General features: G+C 45.5%; 1 protein-coding gene across 1 annotated transcript in view; it reads right to left on the bottom strand.

Annotated features, from left to right (window-relative positions):
* Window positions 1-24: 24 nt before the first annotated feature.
* Window positions 25-21,749, bottom strand: part of CHMP1A (charged multivesicular body protein 1A) — a 24,135-nt gene continuing 2,410 nt past the window's right edge. The window contains exons 2-7 of the mRNA XM_069085522.1: window positions 21,316-21,335; window positions 7,977-8,054; window positions 6,597-6,743; window positions 5,837-5,965; window positions 2,667-2,854; window positions 25-1,626 (exon numbers count right to left, since the gene is read on the bottom strand). Of these exons, the coding sequence (XP_068941623.1) occupies window positions 1,605-1,626; window positions 2,667-2,854; window positions 5,837-5,965; window positions 6,597-6,743; window positions 7,977-8,054; window positions 21,316-21,335 (584 nt within the window). The 3' untranslated portion in view covers window positions 25-1,604. The remainder of the gene's footprint in view (window positions 1,627-2,666; window positions 2,855-5,836; window positions 5,966-6,596; window positions 6,744-7,976; window positions 8,055-21,315; window positions 21,336-21,749) is intronic.

Here is a 21,749-nt window from a genome sequence, read left to right as displayed (position 1 = left end):
GTGGGGGAGGGGGTAGGAATCATATTTGCAATAAAAGGAAGAAAAAAAGAAATAAACAAAGTGGCACACACACCAGGAAGGCGCTAGGAGCCTCCCAGAGATAGATGGCAATGCTGTCCTGAGGCACCCAGGCTGAGCTCTCAGCTCATGAGCTGTCCTTGTTCTGCAGAGGAAGAATGGGGCCATGCAAACATGTCATCATTAGCTACCAATCCTATGGCAGAGATTCCAGTTATGAATCAATTTAATAACCCAATTTTTGGTAAAGTAGGAATGTAAACCACAAACACTTCTAAGAAACTGAAAGGGGATTAAAAAATGATTAAAAACCCCACAGCTGTATCTTCGGGGACTACAGCAGAACTCCCTAGGAAAATATCACCCAGGAATAATAAGGCTTATATAGATGATGTCCCAAAAGTCCTACAGCCATTTTAAGTCTTAATTGCTTAAAGCTGTTGGATTGCAAATGGGGCAAGAACCTGGCAAAACAGGCTGATCTAAGCCCAACAGCTTAAAATGGTACTAAGACTTCTGGGATACCTTGTCTATTAGGGATTACCACTATTCCTCTGTTTCCTCCTACCTGCCCCCAAGAACAGACTAGTCCTTAAGAACACAGAAATCAACTGTTCTCCCTCAAATGCTGAGCTATCTATTCCCTGAAGGAATCCATTTGATGAAGCAGCGGAACAAGTAATTGAAAGAAGTCCAGCTCCTTATTAAAGCTAGGGAATCTACACCTTTAACACTGGGAGAGAGAGTTCCTTCCCAAAGGTCACTCACTGGGAGGGAAGTTTTCAAGGGGCCTCATGATCTGCACAAAGCCAGACTTATCAACATGACCAATCTGTATCACCAGCAAGGACTGGAAATCACCGAGGCCCACCCAGCAGCCAACTCAAGGACAAAGGAACCCCCTTTATGTATACAGTCACTGCCCAAGAAGAATGGGGTCTCCTGTCACACATACCCCTCTGTAGAGTCCCTTTCCAATTTAACCAGCCAACTACAAAATGGAAATCTGTTGGGTGCATTTAGCCTTGATGAGCCCTGCTCATTCCCCTTCCCCTCAAGGGGCTAGTTCAATTTTATAAGGGAATAGGACCCAGACATGCAATACATCAGAAATGAAGCAATACCTAAGAGTCTAATCACCTAAAGCCCCTAAGATAACCAAGTAGTGTTGCATTAAAATCAAGTCAACATTCCTTCAAGTGTACAGAAAAGAAAGATTCCTTCGGAGACGTCAGAATCCAGACAGCACTGCCTGACCTCCACCAAGAGCACAGCTGGCAACACAAAAGCCCAGGTTGATGCAGTGGGGTCTTCCCTATCAATGCTCTGGGGGAGGCCCATTGGCATAGAAACAAGGTACAAATGGATGATAGGAGCTCATTCCCCACACAGATCTGCACCCAGAAAAAAGGGTAGATCCCAACACAATCAGAGATTGGCAGGGCAAAGGGTAACAGGAGGAGCTGGCTGCTTCTCTTCACAGAGGCTGTGGAAGGGTAGGGGGGATGGAGTACACAGCCTCCCTCCCGCTTCTTCCCAGGGCATGATCAGTGCAAGGAAAGCAGTCCATCAGGCTGAGGTACAGTTCAATTCCGCAAGGCTGCCAACCTGGGGAAAGAGAAGGTGGTCACTTAGGCAGGATTAATTCCCACTTTCTTGGGAAAAAAAGGAGGAGACTCTTCTTTATATCTGGGTCTAATCAAATAAAAATATCTTTGCAACCAACACCTTAATTTCATGAGTCCTAAATTGATACTAGGAAATACTGACCAGGGAACTGGATTGGAAAGAGGTAACCAGATAAGGTAGGGGCAGGAACCTGGCAAAGTTGGCTTATCTGAGGACTAGAAATACAATTAATGGTTCACACTTGGCCCCTGTCCCCCTGAAGTCAGCTGTTTGATATATGCGGAAGGGTGCAGAAAGGAATGGCAAAGTGGAGAAGAGGATACAGGGTCAAATACTGAGTTCTATAAGGATTAATATTCAATTGCCACTCAGTTCAATAAATTCAGGATCACAGTGCTCAAGATACTACAAAAGAACATAGGCATGATGTAGTTACATGTTAAGAAATCTACTTTCCCCTGTTCATGAAGCCTTCTCCTAATACTCCAGCATACAGGGCTCTCTCCCTTCTACTCAATTCACAAAGAGTTACCAAAGGATCTTAATGATACTAAAGGGTAACAACAGCAGCTTGTATTTCCCCCCAAATGGACCGCATGGGAGGCAGGTGGATGGGGAAACATATCTTACACTTTTCATATATGCTTCAGTTGCCCAGAGCAAGGTCAATGTTCTGAAAAGACTTGCTATTTCTATTCTGCAGCCAATGGTTTTAGACTTCTATCATCCTTCACCCAGATGGCTAAAATGGCACATGGTCTTGTAGAAGCTTTCTGAGCCTTTGGCCATACGGCCTGAGGAGTGGTCTCACCCAGCTTATCCATAACCTAGGAGTTGAAATCTAGGAGCATTCTCCTCTCTGGCAGTGCGATAGCACAGCTCCAGGATCTGTTGCCCTAACAAAAATGATTCCATAATTCAGAGTGCCAGAACTAGGAATATCCTAGATCTACAGGGCTTGAGGAATTGGGGACAGAGGGCAAGGAAGCAAAGAGCTAGCTAGCATGGGGAGGGTGTACCTTCGAGAGAGTTGGTCTTCCTGGCTCCTAACGGAGCTCTCTCCCACAGCAGAGGCCCCTTCAGGAAGCTGACTAAGCTGGTCCATGACCTCCAGGCCATTTTCCTCAGCAATCTGCACAATAAGGCTATCCACCTGTTCCTGAGGAGTGGTGAGTGTGGTAGCTGAGCTCATCGAGTCCTCCATCACCTAAAGAAGGGGGGGGGAACATCGTTATTGAGGCAACAGGAAGGAAGAAGGCTGGCAAAGACAGAAAGGATTCTATTGCACTTAACCTTAAAAATCATCTCATTCAAACTCGTTCTATATGGATAGCAGCTAAGAGGGATCACAACCTCTGCTCACCTATGTCAGGGGCTCCCTGGCCTTGCCTACTCTACCTCTCAGAACTTCACTGAATCATATCCCTTTGCTCCAGGCTCTGAGGAAGAGACTATAATATTAATAGAACAGGAAGATCTTCCCTATTCCTTAATAGGCCTATATAACCATATGTGCTCAATCACAGATATCTTGCTGCTTTGAACTCCAGCCCAGCTGTGATACATCCTGGGTCACAAAGCCCATTGGGGGAACAACCTGCCTAAGAAAGAGCTTGCTTAGGTGGAGGCTTGCTTGTAGGAAGACTCTCACACCTTTTGGTACTAAGCAAATTAGGCACTGAGTCCCCTGAATTGTGATGCCTTTTGACTCTGAGCCTATTAGTTGAAAACTATTCGCTGGGAGGTTGGTATTCTGCTTTGAGGATTCACTCATGAGAAGGACCTTTTGATTTCCTGGTCAAGACTCTGAGCAGCTGTTTGTACACAGCCTTGGGTGGGGGGCGCCCCCACTCAGATGTCTGTGCTCTCTGGATGATGTCTGTAAAGTGTATAGCAATACTGCTCTGCTTAGGCAGTCGGAGCCCTATCTGCTGATCTTTGTGATTTCTCTGCTTATATTTTCTCTTATATTTTCAGGGTGCTGACCTCGAACTAAGTGAATGTAATTAAAATTAGGATTGTTAACTCCTTTCTGAGCAGTCTTTCCTTTGAAAGCAGATCAAAGAACCTGGAACAGCAGCCATCCTGGGTGTGCCAGGGTGCTTGCTGTTTTACAGAAGTAAATCTTGTCAAGACCTGAGGTCTGTCTCCCTCCCCGACCCCCACCCCAGTGGTAGTAGTCTTCTTTGCTAAATCATCATCCATCTCCTGCCCACTGAATGTAGATATCCACCAAAGTTCTATCCTCTTTCTCAAATTACTCTCCTGATTTCATTAGTTCTTATGGGTTCAATTATTATCTTTATGCAATAAAATGACTCCCCAATCTATATTTTGTCCTAAATTTCAGTTCCAGACAGCTGTACCTGGGTGTCCCATTGGCAACTCAAAGCCAACCTATCCAAAAATGGAGCTACCTTCCCTGCTAAAACTTCCAACTTCTCTTCTATTCAAAGAGAAAATATTTCTATTTCCACTCTTCAGTCACCCAGGCTGATCATCTATAAGTCATTCTTGACTATTCCCTTGCTCTCACTTGCCATCGTCAATCAGTTGTCAAGTCTCATTGATTCTACTCCCATCATCATCTCTCAGAGCCAAGCCCTTTCTGGTCTCAGGATTCCCACCATAAATTGCCCGTCCCCTACTGTAACAGCTTCCTAACTGGTTCTGCTGCCCCTAGTTTCTCCCCTTTCCAATCTGTCTCACTAATCATCTCACTAAGCCCTGGCCTCAACGATTTTCAGTGGCTCCTTGCTGCCTCTATAAGAAAATAGAAATTCCTCAGTGTAGCATCTAAAACTTACCCAATCTGCCTCCATCCATCTTTCCAGACTTCCCTCACATCCCTCCCCATCACACTCTACATTCTAGGCACTCTGGTCCATCGGTCATTCCTCAAGTTTGACATTAAACCTCTTGTCTCCATGCCTTTGAAAAGTTAGTGTAGAACAGCAAAGAGGCTGTAGCTGACCCTGCTGGTCTTGGAGTCTGGGAACCTCATCCTGCCTAACACATTCCACCTAACCTCAGACAAGTAGCTTAAACTCTTTGTCCTTCCCTAGTTTATAAAATGAAGGGGTTGGGCCAGAGGGCCTCCAAAGACTTTTCTAGGTCTAAAGGGATGAGCCTGGAATTCACTCTCCCCACAACTCAGCCAGGCTGCATTTCCTTCAAGGTTCAGGTTCAAGGGTCTCCTCCGAAATAAAGACTCTCATCTCATTTAGTAGTTTCTGTCCTTAACAGTCATGTCCTCAGATACCTGCCTACATGTGGCATGACCCTGCCTAGAATGTAAGATCCTCAGAAGAAAGTGAGCCTAGAGGAGGCACACAATGACCACCCAAAGTCCAAACAGACATCAGCAAACAAAGGCTGCCGTGGGATTTTGTTTTGCTCAGCTGTTTGTCTATTACAAAGGATGGTGGTCTCTGGCAGCCAAAGCTGGGGAGAACAGAGGGACATGGGATGATAGGGGCCTATTGGAATATCATTGTACTACATTAATGAAACCTTTCAAAAGGAGAGCAAGCTCTTCAAGGGCACAGCTTTCTTTTTGCCTTTGTATCCCCTGGTGCCTCCTGACAGTCTCTCCCAAGTAGGTGCTTCATGAATGTTTGCTGAATCATTGTCCCTTCTCTTCCCTTCCCTTTTCCCTTTCCTTCCTTAGGAGGGAAGGTAAATAGCAACTGTTTGTTTTGGTCAGAAACCTTGAGGGTTCTCCTCTCTCAGAAAGATTTTTTTTTTTTTTGGAACTAGGTAAAAAAGGCCATACTTTACCTCATGTCTTACCTAGCCTTAATCACTTACTGGACATTGCCTCAGTCAAACTGAGACCTGGGAAAGACCTTAGCTTTAAAAGGCCATGGTCTCCCACTACCTCGAGAACCATTTCCAGTAGTTCTGATCTATATCTGGCCACTGGGCCCAGATGGCTCTGGAGGAGAAAGTGAGGCTGGTGACACTGCATAGCCTTCTCTCACTTGAATTCAATTCACTTGCAAGTCAAAGCATCATCTCCCTGGTGTCACAGTCCTTTTCAAGAATGAAGAACAAAAAACAGCACCTAAATCACTGTGGTTTGCTTCTGAGTACTTCTGCCACAACACTCACCTCTGTCCCCTCTCCACATGGCTGCCTCCCATTAAAAAACACACAAGACACTCTGAATGCAGTACTAGTCACCTACCGAAGTGTGAACATCCAGATTCTGAACCTGCTGCTCAAATTTGTCCATCACAGCAGACACCTTCTGCAGGTCCATGGTGCTGAGAGCTTTGTCCAGGGCCTTGGTCACCTGAGCCATATTCTTAGTTACCTAAGACAGGATATGGGTGGACACAGAGGAAGCCAGAGAAAGGAAAAGATTAAAACCAAGAAAATGTCATCACAAAATGGGAAATGATGGATTCTCTGGTCTTGCTAGTGCAGTCCTCACTGACCCAAACTGGGCCTTTCCCTCTCTCCATATTGCTCTAACCCAGGGGCCTGGTGGAGCAGGGACATTTTCTTTCTTTCTTTTTTTTTGTTTTGCTTTTTGGAAGGGGGAAGGCAGGGCAACTGGGGTTAAGTGACTTGCCCAAGGTCATGAGGCTAGTAGGTGTTAAGTATCTGAGGCCAGATTTGAAGTCAGGTCCTCCTGACTCCAGGACAGGTGCTCTATTCAACTGCCACCTAGCTGCCCCAAGACATTTCTTTTCACCAGAAGAGGTCCAGTCTTAATTAGGGCTGAAGGCATTAAAAACATGTAAGATTTCAATAAAGCAGCACATCCCACATAATTTTTATATCCCCCATAGCACTCAAAATAATGCCTAGACAGTAGCTATTAAAAGAAGTTTTACATGTGAACAAATTAATACAAAGAAGTCTAGAGCAAAAAAGATGATTTGATAATAGCTAACATTGCATTAACAGAATCCAGCAGCTAGAATACTGTGGTCATTTACCCCTTTCATGGTCACGGCAGTCTGAACCTTGGAGGCCACTGCATCCACACGGGAAGACATCCGAAGCCAGTTCAAACCTTCATTCTTTTTACGGATTGCATTCTCAGCATAGACCCGAGCACATTCCACATTTTTTTGCTGAAGAGCCTGTAATGACAAATGGAAATATTAACTGAAACCAACTGGTTGGATTTGTATTTGCAAAATTTTCTTCTAACTTCTTTCAATCTCCCAATATTTATTTTTCATCTAAAATGTAATTTGTAAAAGATGCCCACCCTTTCATGGATCCAAGCTATAAACTAAATTTTTTTTTAAAGCAATCGGGGTTAAGTAACTTGCTCAAGGTTACACGGCCAGTTATTTCTGGGTGTGGTGCTGAGTATCTGAGCCCGGGATTCGATCTCCAGGTCATCCCAACACTGGAGCCAGTGCTCTTAATCGCTGTGCTACCTGGTCACCCCTATAAACTAATCTTAATGACAGTTTAAAATATTCCAGACTTATGAAGATTTCACCATGTAAATTTCTTTGGATGCATTCCTTTTTGCTAATTCTGCACTTCTTTAGTGGGCCTCATCTGCATGCTAGTCACAAGCTTTCCATTATTACAAGAAAAAAAGTTAAGAGTGCCCCCATATGGGGTGGCTAGGTAGCACAGTGAATAGAGCACTGGCCCTGGAGTCAAGAGGACCTGAGTTCAAATCCAGCCTCGGACCCTTGACACACTTACTAGCCGTGTGACTTTGGGCAAGTTACTCAACCCCAACTGCCCTCCAAAAAGCAGCAAAAAAAATAAAGTGCCCCCATAAATAACTCACATTTATATAGTCCTTTCAGATTTACCCAGATTCACAATAAAGCCTGACCAAGGGGCAGCCAGGTAGCACAGTGAGTAAGAGCACCAGCCCCAGTGTTGGGATGACCTGGGGATCAAATCTGGGCAGACATTTAGCACCCACCCAGAAACACCTGGCTGTGTAACCTTGAGCAAGTTACTTGATCCCAATTGCTTTAAAAAAAAAAAAAAGGCCTAACCAAAAAGGAGGAGGGACAGAAATAGGGCAAAGAGAAAGAAGGAGGGTGCTCATCAAACTTCTTGCACAGTGCCTGCTTAAGTAAGCACTTAATAAAAGCAATGGGCAGGTAGGTAGGTAGGCAGGCAGGTAGGCAGGTAGGTAGGTAGGTAGGTAGGCAGGTAGGCAGGCAGGCAGGCAGCCAGCCAGACAGACAGACCAACTGACAAGATAGGTAGGCAGATCGATAAGATTCTAGAGGCCTTGATATTCCCAACATGGGCATTACCACAAGTATGTGATCAGAGAGAAGATTTTTTTACCGTAAAATCACAACACTCAGCAGAGCTGCCAGTTACCTCACCTTCTTGACTTTGGCTTGCTCAGCCTTAGAGTCCTTCTCAGCCTTCTTGGCCAACTTCTCCAACTGTTTTGCTGTAAACTGAAAAGAAATTTTAAAATGTACTAAGCAGTAGTGGAGAAAATGTGGCAGAGCGCTCTTTCAAGTTTTATTAAGTCTCTCTTCATACAGATCAAAGAGTCCCAAAAAGCAATCTGAGTCAGTCCTGGCCTTACAGCCCTCAGTCTTGTTAGGTGATTTAGGATACCCTTGTTACTTACCATTTATCAAGTCACAAACATGTGCTAGACTTTTTAAAGGATGAGGCCAGCTTCCTGCAGATGTGGGATTTTTCCTTCTATGGTGGTACCAGTCAGGTTACCAGGAGCTGTGATTCCTACATTTTCTCTTTCAAACTATCAAATTATTAGTCACATCCCCTTCCAAGCTAAGGAAAGGTCTGCCTAATGTCCTGCCTAATGACCTTGAAGAACTTGCTGTGACAGAAGTTCTCAGAATATAAAGGAAATACAGAACTTCTGTTAAATTTGGAAAATCAGAGCAATAAATGGTTTTCTTAGATTTATTCTATCCATTAACTCTCAAACTTAACTCTCTATTGTGGGAGGAAAAAATTATGAGAAACAATTCATACTCAAAACTTTCTAAAACTGTTAAAGGGTTTTCCACTTATAAAAAAGAATAAATGCAAGCGAGATTCTGTACAAGAGCTCTTCATCCGAGTATAGGATGGCACTATGTTGTAAAAAGAAAAAATTATCAAAATCACTACTGATTAGTGAAAGACAAATTAAATACCACCTCACGACTATCAGAAACGAAAAATGCTAGAGCGAATGATGGAAAAACAGTTACATTAATTGTTGGTAGAGCAATGAACTGGTACAACCATAATCATTCTGAAGAACAATCTGGAATTATGCCTAAAGGACTACAAAACCTTTGTTCTAGCAACACCACTACAAGGTCTATACCCCAAAGAGATCAAAACAAACAAGAAGGGGCAGCTAGGTGGCACAGTGAATAGAGCACTGGCCCTGGAGTCAGGAGGACCTGAGTTCAAATCTGGTCTTAGACACTTAACACAAAACTAGCCATGTGACCTTAGGCAAGTTACTTAACCCCAAATGCCCTACCTTCCCCCCTCCAAAAAACAAAAAATTAAAACAAAACAAACAAGAAAAAAAAGCAAAAAGGACCTATATGTACAAAAATATTTATAACAGCTCCTTCGTGGTGGCAAATTGTAGTAGAAATTGAGGGGATGCTTTTGGATCAATTGGCTAATGGCTAAATAAGGCATAGGACTGTGATGGAGTACTATTGTGCTATGAAATGATGGGGGGTGGGTCAGAAAAACATGGCAAGAGCTATATGAACTGATACAAAGTGAAGTGAGAAGAGCTGGGAGATAACTGTGAACAGTAACAGCATTGTTATAATGATGATCAACAGTGAAAGTCTTGACTACTCTGATCAAGACAATGATCTATGTCCAAAGGTCTCGTGACGAAAAAATGCTATCCACCTGGAGAGAACTGATGAACTCTGAGTGTAAAATGAAGTATAATGTTCTGGGGTTGTGTGTGTGTGTGTGTGTGTGTGTCTGTGTGATACGGCTAACGCAGAAACAAGTTTTGCATGATTTCACATGTATAGTTGATATCGTACTTTTTGCCTTCTCAGTGGGTGAGGGAGGAATGGGTGGGAGGGAGAGAATCTGGAAAACTCAAAATTTTAAAAACCCTAAAAATAAATAATTGTGGCAGGTAAATGCAGTAAAGGTAAACTGAAGTACATTCTCCAAATATTAGCATAATCAGTTTATTAACAATGACACATATAACTGTTAACAAAGCAGGTCAGACTGATCACTTCACTAAGCCAATGAGAAAGGGGGGAGGGAAATAATTTTTAATGACATGCAGGAAAGAGGAGAGGGGTCTGGGTAGTGGGGGAACATTTCTATTGGCTATACTGGGGGAAATGGGTTGGTATTAGATGTGGATAATCACACCCCCTCTCTGACAATTAAGGAATGTTAATTGTTTTATGGGACTCATCTGCCTCTAGGACACCTGAACCACCCAGTTTGATCTCTGAGATCAAATCTCCCCTAATTGCACAAGGAGAAGCAAGGACCGACAACTTGTCTTTTGGGGGGATGGCACCAGGTTAAGCTGGTTGGGGCTTACAGATAACAAGCTGACATCCCAGCAGCTAAATGCATGAGTGACAACATTCCCTTTGACCTATACCTATACCTTGAAACCACCCAGGGAGGGGTGACTACATTCTTGAGCTTAATTCCAGAACTGAGAAATAAGGCCTAACAAAGTGTGGAATAGAGTCAACTACAAAACAGAATAAATACAGTAGAAATTAGAGGTTAGATGTAATATAAATTTTTATCTTTTCATATAATTTCATTTTAAATAAAGAACAAAATGAAATCTTTGGACACAGTGGGGAAAAGTAGGATGGTATCCACTATGGCTGCCACTTGGTGGAACCAATGTCATAGGTTTAGCCACCTTTGTAAATAATACATGCTAGTTCTATTAAATAATAAAGTCAATTTCCTGGTTTTCAATTCCTAATCCAATTAATAGAAAAGAAGCTCATCAAAAGGAATGTTGACAAATTGTTCTTTAGGAAAAGAAATACTCCTTAAAACAGCTAACACCTACTAGGGCTTTACACTAAAGCTTTCTGATACCTTAACAGCAGCTGTCAACATACAAAAATGATAATCCAAAGAACTTCTATGAAGAACCTTCCCTCTGGCACTGCCCCTTCCTAGAAACTGAGAGCCTTGAACTGCTTACAAAGGATTAACAGAACTGGGCAGGTACTAAAGACAGCATCAAGTTCCAGCTACTGCCAGTTGATGGTTTAAAAAAAGACCTGAGACTCATGAAAATCAATAAACTCCACCCTCAGAATACACAGACAGACAGACACAGCTTCCTTCCACTACCTCCAAAGACAAATCTGATGGGACTAGCCATGGCTGGTTGCTTAGCAACAAACTACTTTCCACACATCCCTCTCAGGTGGCAAGCTGTCCTTTTCTGACATTGTCCCTCTGACTATTTCTTTTCCCTTGCAACACTTCACTCCCGTTTTCTCATATTATGCTCTTTGTCCTCTGCTGATCAAGGTTGTACTTGATGTTCATTTTAATCAGATTTCAACAGTGAAAATGTTGGGGAGTAAGGAAGGGGATTTGCTCTGGGCTTCTATGCTATATGTAGTATTTCCTCTCTATTCTCATCTTCAATAAAGCCAGTCATTAGTTCTTCATAGATTAAAAGAGGAAAGATCCTTAGAAATCATCTTCTACAATCCCCTCATTTAAGAAATGGGGAAACTGAGGCAACTAGGTGGTGTGGTGAGTAGAAGGGTGCCAGCCCTGGAGTCAGGAGGACCTGAGTTCAAATCCAGCCTCAGACACTTAACACTTACAAGCTGTGTGACCTTGGGCAAGTCATTTAACCCCAATTGCCCTGCCTTCCCCCCCTCCCAAAAATACAAAAAAAAAAAAAAAAAGAAATAGGGAAACTGAGGGCCAGAGAGATAAAATATTTCCCTCAAGGTGATAACTTATTGATAAAGCTAAAAAAAGGGGCCCAGACCTCATTCTTGGAAATCCTATACACTTTCCATTCCTGCTTGGTAGGGTACACAACAGCACCACTCAAGGTGTGACCCTTTTTGAGGGACACATTTTCAGAGGCTAATTGTTTTTAAATGGTTCATGACCAATCTCAGCTTATGGTGTGTATGTTTTTAGAATATAGTCTTCAACAATATGGAAACTCCCAGATAAGTATCTCAAAACTTGTATCAAGAATGATGCTAATGGCCTTGCTAGAAAAGTATCCCAGAAGGCCAGATACATAATCTTACACTAGTTTCTAAGTTGTTCACCACATTGCATGGAGCAGAGTAAGCATGTAATAAATGCTTGATGCCTTGCTTGTTTTAAGTGTGTGCATAACTATAAAATCTAGGCCTACACTGTTGGGAGCGAAGGCCTTCAGGCCAGGCACCCCCCCCCCCCCCCCCCACCATGCCACGTGAATCTGCTGACCACAGAGTGTTTCGGCACCAGGTGTCCTAACCACAAAATGTTTCAACGTTTGTTTACAAGAATTCCTCTCCCCGCCCACTTCTTCAAAGAGTATATAAGTCCTGTTTACCAGCAATAAAGATCTGATCTGATCATCATACCTTCAGACCTTCAAACAAACTCTCTTGGTCTCGCTCCTTCTTTCCCACCCATTCCTTTGCAGGCTGGGTCCTCCTCGGCCCCACGAATAACTTGGTCCCTCAGGATAGGACAAGTGGCGCCCAACGTGGGGCACGAGGCACGGACCCTCACCAGACGGACCAGTGCCTAGCAGAGAAGTCGTCGCGACCCCTTCTTTTTCGGTGAAGAACCCCCCGGCTGCCTAAGAGCCCCCGTCCTCGGTAAGTTGAACAAGTTGAATTCGTCAGTCCCACACTCATGGGTCAGAAATTATCTAAGGAACAGGTCTTTATAAAGGACCTTAAATCATTACTCAGGGAAAGAGGAGTTAAAGTTAAGAAAAAAGATTTAGTTAAGTTTTTTTTATTTGTGGATGATGTTTGCCCTTGGTTCATTATAAATGGGCCAGAGATTCACCCTGGCAAGTGGCAGAAAGTTGGCAGGGATCTAAATAAAAAATTGCAAACAGAAGGTCCGGAGGCGGTCCCTGTGACTGTCTTCTCTTATTGGGGTCTCATTAGAGATATTGTAGAAGTAGCCCACAAGGACCCAAATAACCAACAATTACTGTCAGTGGCGGAGTTCTGCCTCCGCCCCCTGTCCCGAGAAGCCTCCTCAGCCTCCTTGCCCCCCCGCCGGCAAAGAGCCCTCTCGCCCCCGTCGGTGGTAATAGACATGCCCATAGCCCCAAGACAACCCCTCTATCCCCCCCTTCCCAAGGAGGAGCCACCTATGGCCGACTCCCTTAACTTTCCAATATTTGCAAAAAAATCCAGCAGTGATATTTTAGACCCTGGAGATGCGGCAACCTTGGAGGATGACGCAGCTCGTTATAATGACCCTGATGGGCCCCTTGGACCTCTCCTCAACATAAGCCCCCATCAAATTTCTCCTCCTCATGTGGTTCAGACTTGTGCACCTGCCCTTCTTTCGCCTGGCTTATCCCCTGCCACCCTCATAGAAGCTAGAAATCAGCTTTCCACCCAGGTTAATGAACTTCGGGAGGTCCTTGACCTCCAGAAGCAGTTTGTTCACTCCCCGCCAGAAGGGACCCTCCCCTAAAACCAAAGATGTAAGGTTAACCTTTCCTGTAGTAACCCGCTCCGATAAGTCCGCCCCCCCCCCTTCCGATGGCCCCTCCACTTCTGCCGTAAAGCCCTCCACTACTGATGACTCGCAGGGGGAATCGGATAGTGAGGGGGAGAATGAGAGTGAAAACGAAAGTGACGATGAGACTCATGCGGCACAAGGCGCTCCCCCTGCAGGGTTCCGTAAATTAAATTTTAAGACCTTAAAGGATCTGAATACCATAGTCAAATCTTATGGACCTAATGTGCCTTTCACACTCTCAGCCCTTGAGGCCATGTCCCGTGGAGGCCATATGCTCCCCGGAGAATGGGTCTGCGTAGTTCAAGCAGTCCTTTCACGCGGGCAATTCCTAACCTGGAAGGCAGATTTTTTCGATCGCTGCCAGTCTGCTGCCGCTGCTAACTTGAAATCTCCACGTTCGCCTTCTGCGAACTGGACTTATGAGAAACTTAGTGGACAAGGGAAATATGCGGCAGAAGACCTACAGCGGCGTTTCCCTGTGGGGCTTTTGGCCCAGACCGCCAACGCAGCCCTCGCCGCTTGGCGATCCCTGCCCAACACTGGCTCCCCCTTTGCCCCCCTTAATAAGATCGTTCAGGGAGGGCAGGAAGATTTTTCTGAATATGTCAGCCACCTATTAGAAGCCACTGAGAGGACCCTGGGGCAAGAGGCTGCTAAGGACCAACTTGTTAAGCGCTTAGCTTATGAGAATGCTAATAATGCCTGCCGAGCTGTACTACGCAGCAAATGAAGAGATAAATCCCTTGATGAAATGGTTCGTTTGTGCCATGATATAGATCCCCTTGCATCCAAAATGTCACATGCCGTGCATTTAGCTATAGGAGCAGCATTCCAAGTAGGCGGGCCTCCTAGACATTGTTTCCGGTGCGGCCAACCCGGTCATTTTGCCCGCCAATGCCCTGGGAACACCCCACCCTCTGCAGGCCCTCCAAAACAGCTAAATCAACCCTCCACTGTTTGCCCTCGTTGTCGTAAGGGGAAACATTGGGCCAATACCTGTCGGTCTGCCACTGACGTGGACGGCCAACCCTCACTCTCCCATCTGGGAAACGGACGGAGGGGCCAGCCCCGGGCCCCTCAACCCATTCCCTTTGTACGAGCCTCGGGGAACAGCCCGTCTGCCCAGCACCCCCCCTTTGCCACGCAACAACAGGAAGTGCAGGGGTGGACCTATGTGCCGCCTCCCCCACAACATTGAATCCGGAGGATGGGGTGCAGACCATTCCTTCAGGTGTCTTTGGCCCTCCCCCACCGAATTCTTATTTCTTTATTATGGGCTGCGCGTCCTCCACCCTTGCTGGCCTGATGATTCACCCCTCCCTGGTTGATAATGACTATACCGGGGAGATTCAGCTGCTTGCTACCGCCCCCTATGGCCCCATCTCGATTGATAAAGGACAATGCTTGGCCCAGGCCTTGCCGCTCCCCCTGGATACTGCTTACCCTGCCCTTGTCAAAAGGCGCAGAGTATCCCCGCCCGGATCATCCGACCTGTACTGGGTCCAGGCCATCTCTCAAGAACGCCCTACTCTTAAGCTCACAATACAGGGTAGGATTTTTGAGGGTATTCTAGATTCTGGGGCCGACTCTACCGTTTTGTCACAAGAAGCCTGGCCCACTGCTTGGCCCTTGCAGGCCTCCATAACCCACTTATAAGGCATTGGTCAGTCCAGAAACACCCTCCAAAGCTCCCAATGGCTACCCTGGAAGGATAATGAAGGAAATGCTGGTACTGTCCGGCCGTTTGTGGTCCCCGGACTGCCTGTTAATCTCTGGGGTAGGGACATCCTTTCTCAGATGGGAGTCATTATGTGCAGCCCCAATGCGATTTTGGCCCAGCAGATGCTCTCCCAGGGATTCCTTCCAGGACAAGGTCTTGGAAAAAACAAACAGGGACGCTTGACCCCCGTATCAACTGCCCCTAAGGTGGGTCGTGCAGGCTTGGGCTTCCACAACCATTTTTCGTAAGGGCCACTGGTCCCCCTGCACACCAGGCAGACAAAATTACCTGGAAAGATGACCTTCCCGTCTGGATCGACCAGTGGCCCTTATCCATAACAAAGCTAGCTGCAGCTGTGGAATTACTGCAGGAACAACTGGCTGCGGGGCACACTGAACCCTCCACATCACCTTGGAATACCCCCATTTTTGTTATACAAAAGCGTTCAGGAAAGTGGCGCTTACTGCATGATCTTAGGGCAGTTAATAAAACCATGATCCCTATGGGAGCACTTCAACCGGGGCTCCCCTCCCCTGTAGCCACTCCGAAAGGATTTTCTAAGATCATTATTGATTTAAAGGATTGTTTCTTTTCCATCCCCTTACATCCTGATGATTGCAAACGTTTTGCCTTTAGCCTCCCTATAGTTAATTGTGTGGGCCCTTCTCCCCATTTCCAATGGAGGGTCCTCCCCCAAGGCATGGCCAACAGCCCTACTCTTTGCCAGAAATTTGTGGCCCAGACTACAGATCCATTCCGGTTGCGCCACTTGGAGATTTATATTATCCACTATATGGACGACATCCTCCTAGCAGGACCTGATGAGCTGCACCTGTCCAAAATCTGTCAATCGCTCATTGTGGCTCTACAGTCCCGCGGGCTCTTAATTTCCCCTGAAAAGATCCAAACTCAGCCTCCCCAGTTGTTTTTGGGTTTTGAGCTCCTCACTAATCATGTCCTTTCACAAAAACTCCAATTAAGGGTAGACTGCCTTCACACACTTAATGACTTCCAGAGGCTCCTTGGAGATATCAACTGGCTGAGACCTTATTTGAAACTCACTACAGGGGAGTTAAGGCCCCTGTTTGACATTTTGAAAGGGGACTCTGACCCATCCTCCCCCCACCACCTTACTCCTGAGGCGCGCAAAGCTCTTATTATGGTTGAACGCGCCATTTGTGATCAGCGCATAGGGTATTATGCACCCCTACAACCCTTTTGGCTCCTCATATTTCCCACCCCCTTTGCGCCCACAGGATTGCTTTGGCAACGAGAGCCACTTTTTGGATCCATTTGCCCACATCCCCCTCTAAGATTTTACCCACCTATCCCCATTTGGTTGCTACCCTCTTGCGCCTTGGCAGGGGGGCTGCCTTAAAACTTTTTGGTAAAGACCCCGATCATATTGTATCCCCCTATACTGCTACACAAGTACAGTGGCTCGTTAAGAATGATGATGATTGGGCAATTAGTTCTATTTCCTTTCATGGCACTATTGATAATCATTTTCCTTCAAATAGAATTGATTCATTTTCGGCAAAGGACGCCTGTGGTTTTCCCCACAGGAACAAAAACAACACCAATTCAAGGAGCCCGTTTGGTTTTTACCGACGGCTCCTCCACGGGTGTTGCTGCATTTAGCATTGATGGTCAGGTATCCCGCTTTAATACCCATTTTTTATCTGCACAATTAGTTGAGCTTGTAGCCATTATTAAGGTCTTTGAGCTCTTGCAAGAGCCTTTTAATTTGTATACTGATAGTGCTTATATAGCACACTCTGTCCCCCTTCTGGAAACAGTTCCTTTCATTCGCCCTTCGACTAATGCCTCTCCCTTATTTGCAGAACTTCAACACCTTATTCTTGCCCGAATTGCCCCTTTTTTCATTGGTCACGTCTGGGCCCATTCAGGCCTGCCCGGTCCATTGGCAGAAGGAAATGATGAAGTCGATCAAGCCACTCAACTGGTGGCCGTTGCTCTCACCGACTCCCCTCTTTCCGCTGCACAAAAAGCCCATGCCTTGCACCATCTTAATGCACAAACCCTTAGGTTGCGATACTCCATCACTCATGAACAAGCACGACAAATAGTGCGTCAGTGCAAGGGCTGCCTGACCCTCCTACCTGAACCTCATTTGGGAGTAAATCCCCGGGGGTTAATGCCCGGGGGAATATGGCATTATCCACCTTTTGGTAAATTGAAATATGTTCATGTCTCCATTGACACCTTTAGCGGCTTCCTCTTTGCATCCCTCCAAACTGGCGAAGCTTCTAAACATGTGATTTATCACATTCTTGCCTCCCTAGCGGTCCTCCCACAGCCCCAAACTATCAAAACTGATAATGGGCCTGGTTACACTAGCATTGCTTTCCGACAGTTCTGCGCCCAAATGGGGATTAAGCACATCACATGCATCCCATATAACCCTCAAGGCATAGTTGAAAGAGCTCATCAAACATTAAAAAATATGATCTTAAAATTACAATCAGGGGGGGATGTTATACCCCAGAGCAGCGAATTTTAAGACCCTCCAAAACCATGCAATGTTTGTTTTGAATTTCCTCACTTATGACGCTAATGGCAAAACCGCTGCCGACCGCCTCTGGCATTCATCCACGGCAAGCACTTATGCACAGACCATGTGGAAAGATCCACTGTCCAATAAATGGCAAGGCCCCGACCCGGTCCTTATCTGGGGCAAAGGACATGCCTGCGTCTATGATACACAAGCACAAAACGCCTGATGGCTTCCAGAGCACCTGATAAAACTTCACAACTCGCCCAGGGATCTCCCTGAGAAGTCTTCTAACTGTGCTTTGTTTCAGGAGACGTCATGAACCAGACGAGCCTGCCAGACATCACAATGATCCTTTGCCTGTTTGTCATCTTCGGGGCCATCCCTGGCACTTCTCAACCATACCTGGCTGGTAATAAATGGAGCAGGTGATACAGTGTGGAGTGAGTCAAAAATAATATCTGAAGACTGGTGGCCTACCCTATACCCTGATCTTTGCAAACTAGCTTTAGGGGCACCAGCCAACTGGGATTTGGAAGGGTATAGCAACCAACAGCAAGCCCCCTTGTCTCCCTCCCCTCCTGGGAGATGGGGCCTTGACCCATGGGGAGGCTGTGGCTCAGTTAGCCAAAGGAGTATGTTAAGAGCACTTCCCTTTTATGTCTGTCCCGGTTAACATAGAAATCGCGCCCTGAACTACAAGTGCGGAGGCTTGAAAGATTACTATTGCCACAGCTGGGGCTGCAAAACCACTGGGGACACCTACTGGCATCCCTCCTCCTCATGGGATTTTATTACGGTCAAAGCCAATTATACACATCAGGGCACCGGGACTCCGGGTTGGACAACCATACAGGAGTGCTCAGGGTGGTGCCATCCCCTGCGCATCCAATTTACAGAACCCGGTAAAAAATATACTCACTGGGACCGGGGTGTGTCTTGGGGACTTCGGCTTTACAAAGAACGGTATGATGATGGTTTGACTTTTACCATCAAGCTCCGTAAGAGCATCCCTAACCAAAATAAGCCTGTGGCTGTTGGTCCCAAAACTGAGCTTCACTCGGGATCTTCTCAGGGGCACAGAATCAAGCCTAATCCCCTGCCCATTTCCCCTACACCTAGAGCACCAGTAAGTGAACCCTTTCGGCCCACACTTCCCAATGGACCCCCTTCCTCCGCTGAACTTATTCTTTCTTTGGTTAACGCCTCTGTATATGCAATTAGCAAAATGACTAACCATTCCCTAGAAGACTGTTGGGTTTGTTATTCCTCAGCTCCCCCTTTTATGAAGGAATTGCCCATTTTGGGAACCTTACCTTTACTAATGACACTTCTTCCCTGCGCTGGGGAACAAAGGATAAACATGGCCTTACCCTCAGTCGCATTTCTGGCCTCGGCCTGTGTCTCTTGGGACCACTTATGCTCCCTCCCAGGCAACTTGAACAGGTTTGCAATCATTCCATTATAGTTAATGCCTCATTTCAATATATTGCAGCACCAAATAATTCCTATCTTGCCTGTTCCTCTGGACTTACCACCTTTGTGATTACGACCTCCTTTTTGAAAAATAAAGATTACTGTGTGGAGGTTTCCCTTCTTCCTCACCTCCCTGTCCACTACCCAGACGAATTCCTCCGGTTCTGGGAACGAGGCTCCAATCCACACAGTAGAACTAAAAGAGAACCCCTGACCGCACTTACTTTGGCTGTCCTCATAGGTCTTGGGTCCATTGGCACTGGAACCGGGATTGCCTCCTTGGTCAATTCAAATATGCAATATGCTCAGCTTAGTGCAACTATTGATAGGGACCTCCAGGAACTCCAAACAGGCCTTGAAAATCTTAAAGACTCTGTGGCCTCCTTGGCCGAGGTGGTCTTGCAAAATAGGCGAGGCCTAGATCTCCTTTTTTTACAGCAAGGCGGCCTTTGCGCTGCTCTAAAAGAAGAATGCTGTTTCTATACTAACAAGCTTGGCCTTGTAGAAGATAGTTTAAAAAGGGTTAAAGAAAGTTTAGAGAACAGAAAGAGGGAAAGGGATCAGAAGGAATCCTGGTATCAAAACTGGTTCTCTACATCCCCCTGGCTGACTACCTTGCTCCCCACTCTTTTGGGACCCCTCGTGGGGATTCTATTGCTCCTTTCCTTTGGGCCCTAGGCCTTCAACAAACTAACCACTTCTGTTAAATCACAGATTGACTCGGCTCTTAGGAAACCCATTGCTGTTCACTATCATCGGCTTAACTCCGGTGGGTCTTGTGATGACCTTCCTTCTACGACCATCCTCGAAGACCTTCAATTTTCTACTCTTGCTGGTGCAGATGCCGATCCATGGTACTCGAGGGTGTGGAAATGTTTTCGTAGATCATAAGGTTTTGACCAACGCTGTGAAAGAGCCAATGACGGGAACAGTGGGGCTACCACGAGCCAGAAACAACAGACCTTGCTGCAGATGTACCCAAAGACGGGATTATTGTGCGTCTGTCTCTGGAATGTTCTTTTAAGATGCCAGGGGCAGGGGCCACCCGCATAGCCTAAGACAGGGGCACTGCCAGGTCCGCTGGACGTGGATGCAGGCCTCATAGCCTAAGACAGGCCTTTCACCGGTCATTAGAGAAAAAAGGGGGACATGTTGGGAGCGAAGGCCTTCAGGCCAGGCACCCTCCCCCCCCCCAGAAAGCCACACCCCCGAGTACCATGCCAAATGTTTCAACGTTTGTTTACAAGAATTCCTCTCCCCGCCCACTTCTTCAAAGAGTATATAAGTCCTGTTTACCAGCAATAAAGATCTGATCTGATCATCAGACCTTCAGACCTTAAAACAAACTCTCTTGGTCTCACTCCTTCTTTCCCACCCATTCCTTTGCAGGCTGGGTCCTCCTCGGCCCCACGAATAACTTGGTCCCGCAGGACAGGACACTACACCTCAATCCTTAGGAAGGTGATGGTAAACTGATCACACAAGATGTCATTAACCCTGACCAATATGGATGTAACCTCAGAATTTTCATTAATCTGTGGGCAGCCAAACTAGCTGCACAGCTGCTTGAATCTAGGGCCAGTGGCAGCAAATGCTTGGATAAGATGAAGGAACAAAGAAGGGACAGAGATTTGTCTTGCTATTGTTTCCTATCCTTTCTTCTTATCTGTTTTCTAATCCAAAAACCACACTGTATGTCTGAGAGTACCTTAGCTGATCAGGAGTTCTCATTCAGTAAAATCTCCAGTAAGTTTTAGCCCAAAATAATGCAGAGAAGATGGAGATGACCTCCAGATGGCCTGATTGGCATATAATCAGGGGGAGACAAAAAGTAAATACCAGTAGAAAACTACTCTGGTTTAACTAAGAAAGCCAAAACTCAGGTGGAAGGAAAAGGTTCTACTTTCATAAAATCTCCTTCAGATGTGATATTAATGGATTTGAGGCTGCCTTTTAGAAGCTGAGAGGCAAGAGAAGGGATAAGTATAGCATTCAAGTTGTGTTTCTTAAAGATAAGATGTTCAATCTTCTCTGGGGGAGTCAAGCTGACCTGCTTTTGCTCAGCTCCAGACAAGAAAAGCAATTAATAAGCCATCAAGTCAACTAAGAATCCCTTCTTGTCAGCAGCATAACTTTGCCAAATAATCATATACAAACTTATCATCAGGGCTACAAGTCATTTGAGGTTTTTCTAGTATGTGACACATTATGAATATTTACTAATTATAGGCCAAGAATAAGGAGCCAAAGTTCTTTCAGTACATACCTTCAACTGGAACAGGGTATCTGAAAAGAGAAAAGATACAGTTTAAGGATTTTAGAAGTGATTAAAAGACTCGATTTTCCACAAACAGGTTTCTATATCTAAGAATGGATGCTTCTTCATGCTAACAGAACTAAGAGAAGGAAGTCAATCAATAAATATATACATTGAAGAAGATTCCAATGTAACATTGAGAAGGAATTTTATAGTGATCATCTTGTTCATCACCATCCCCATTTTACTAACAAGGAAACTGAAGTCCAGAGAGGAAAAATTATTGATCCCAGGTCAAATAAGTACCACACCAGGTGTCTTGTCTTATGGATCCAATTCCAAAGTACCCCATTAGTGAGTGGGCTTTCCCTACTAGTCTCCAGTAAGTTAACAGGAAATGTCAAGTGTCTCACTGGCTTTGGATTTTCCTTTCAAACTTTCTG

This window comes from Petaurus breviceps, unplaced genomic scaffold (assembly GCF_028583685.1).
Source record: "Petaurus breviceps papuanus isolate PSGF00001 unplaced genomic scaffold, PetGlider_PUasm1.0 176, whole genome shotgun sequence".
Lineage (NCBI taxonomy): Eukaryota > Metazoa > Chordata > Mammalia > Diprotodontia > Petauridae > Petaurus > Petaurus breviceps.
This window is presented reverse-complemented; position numbering and strand designations above follow the sequence as displayed.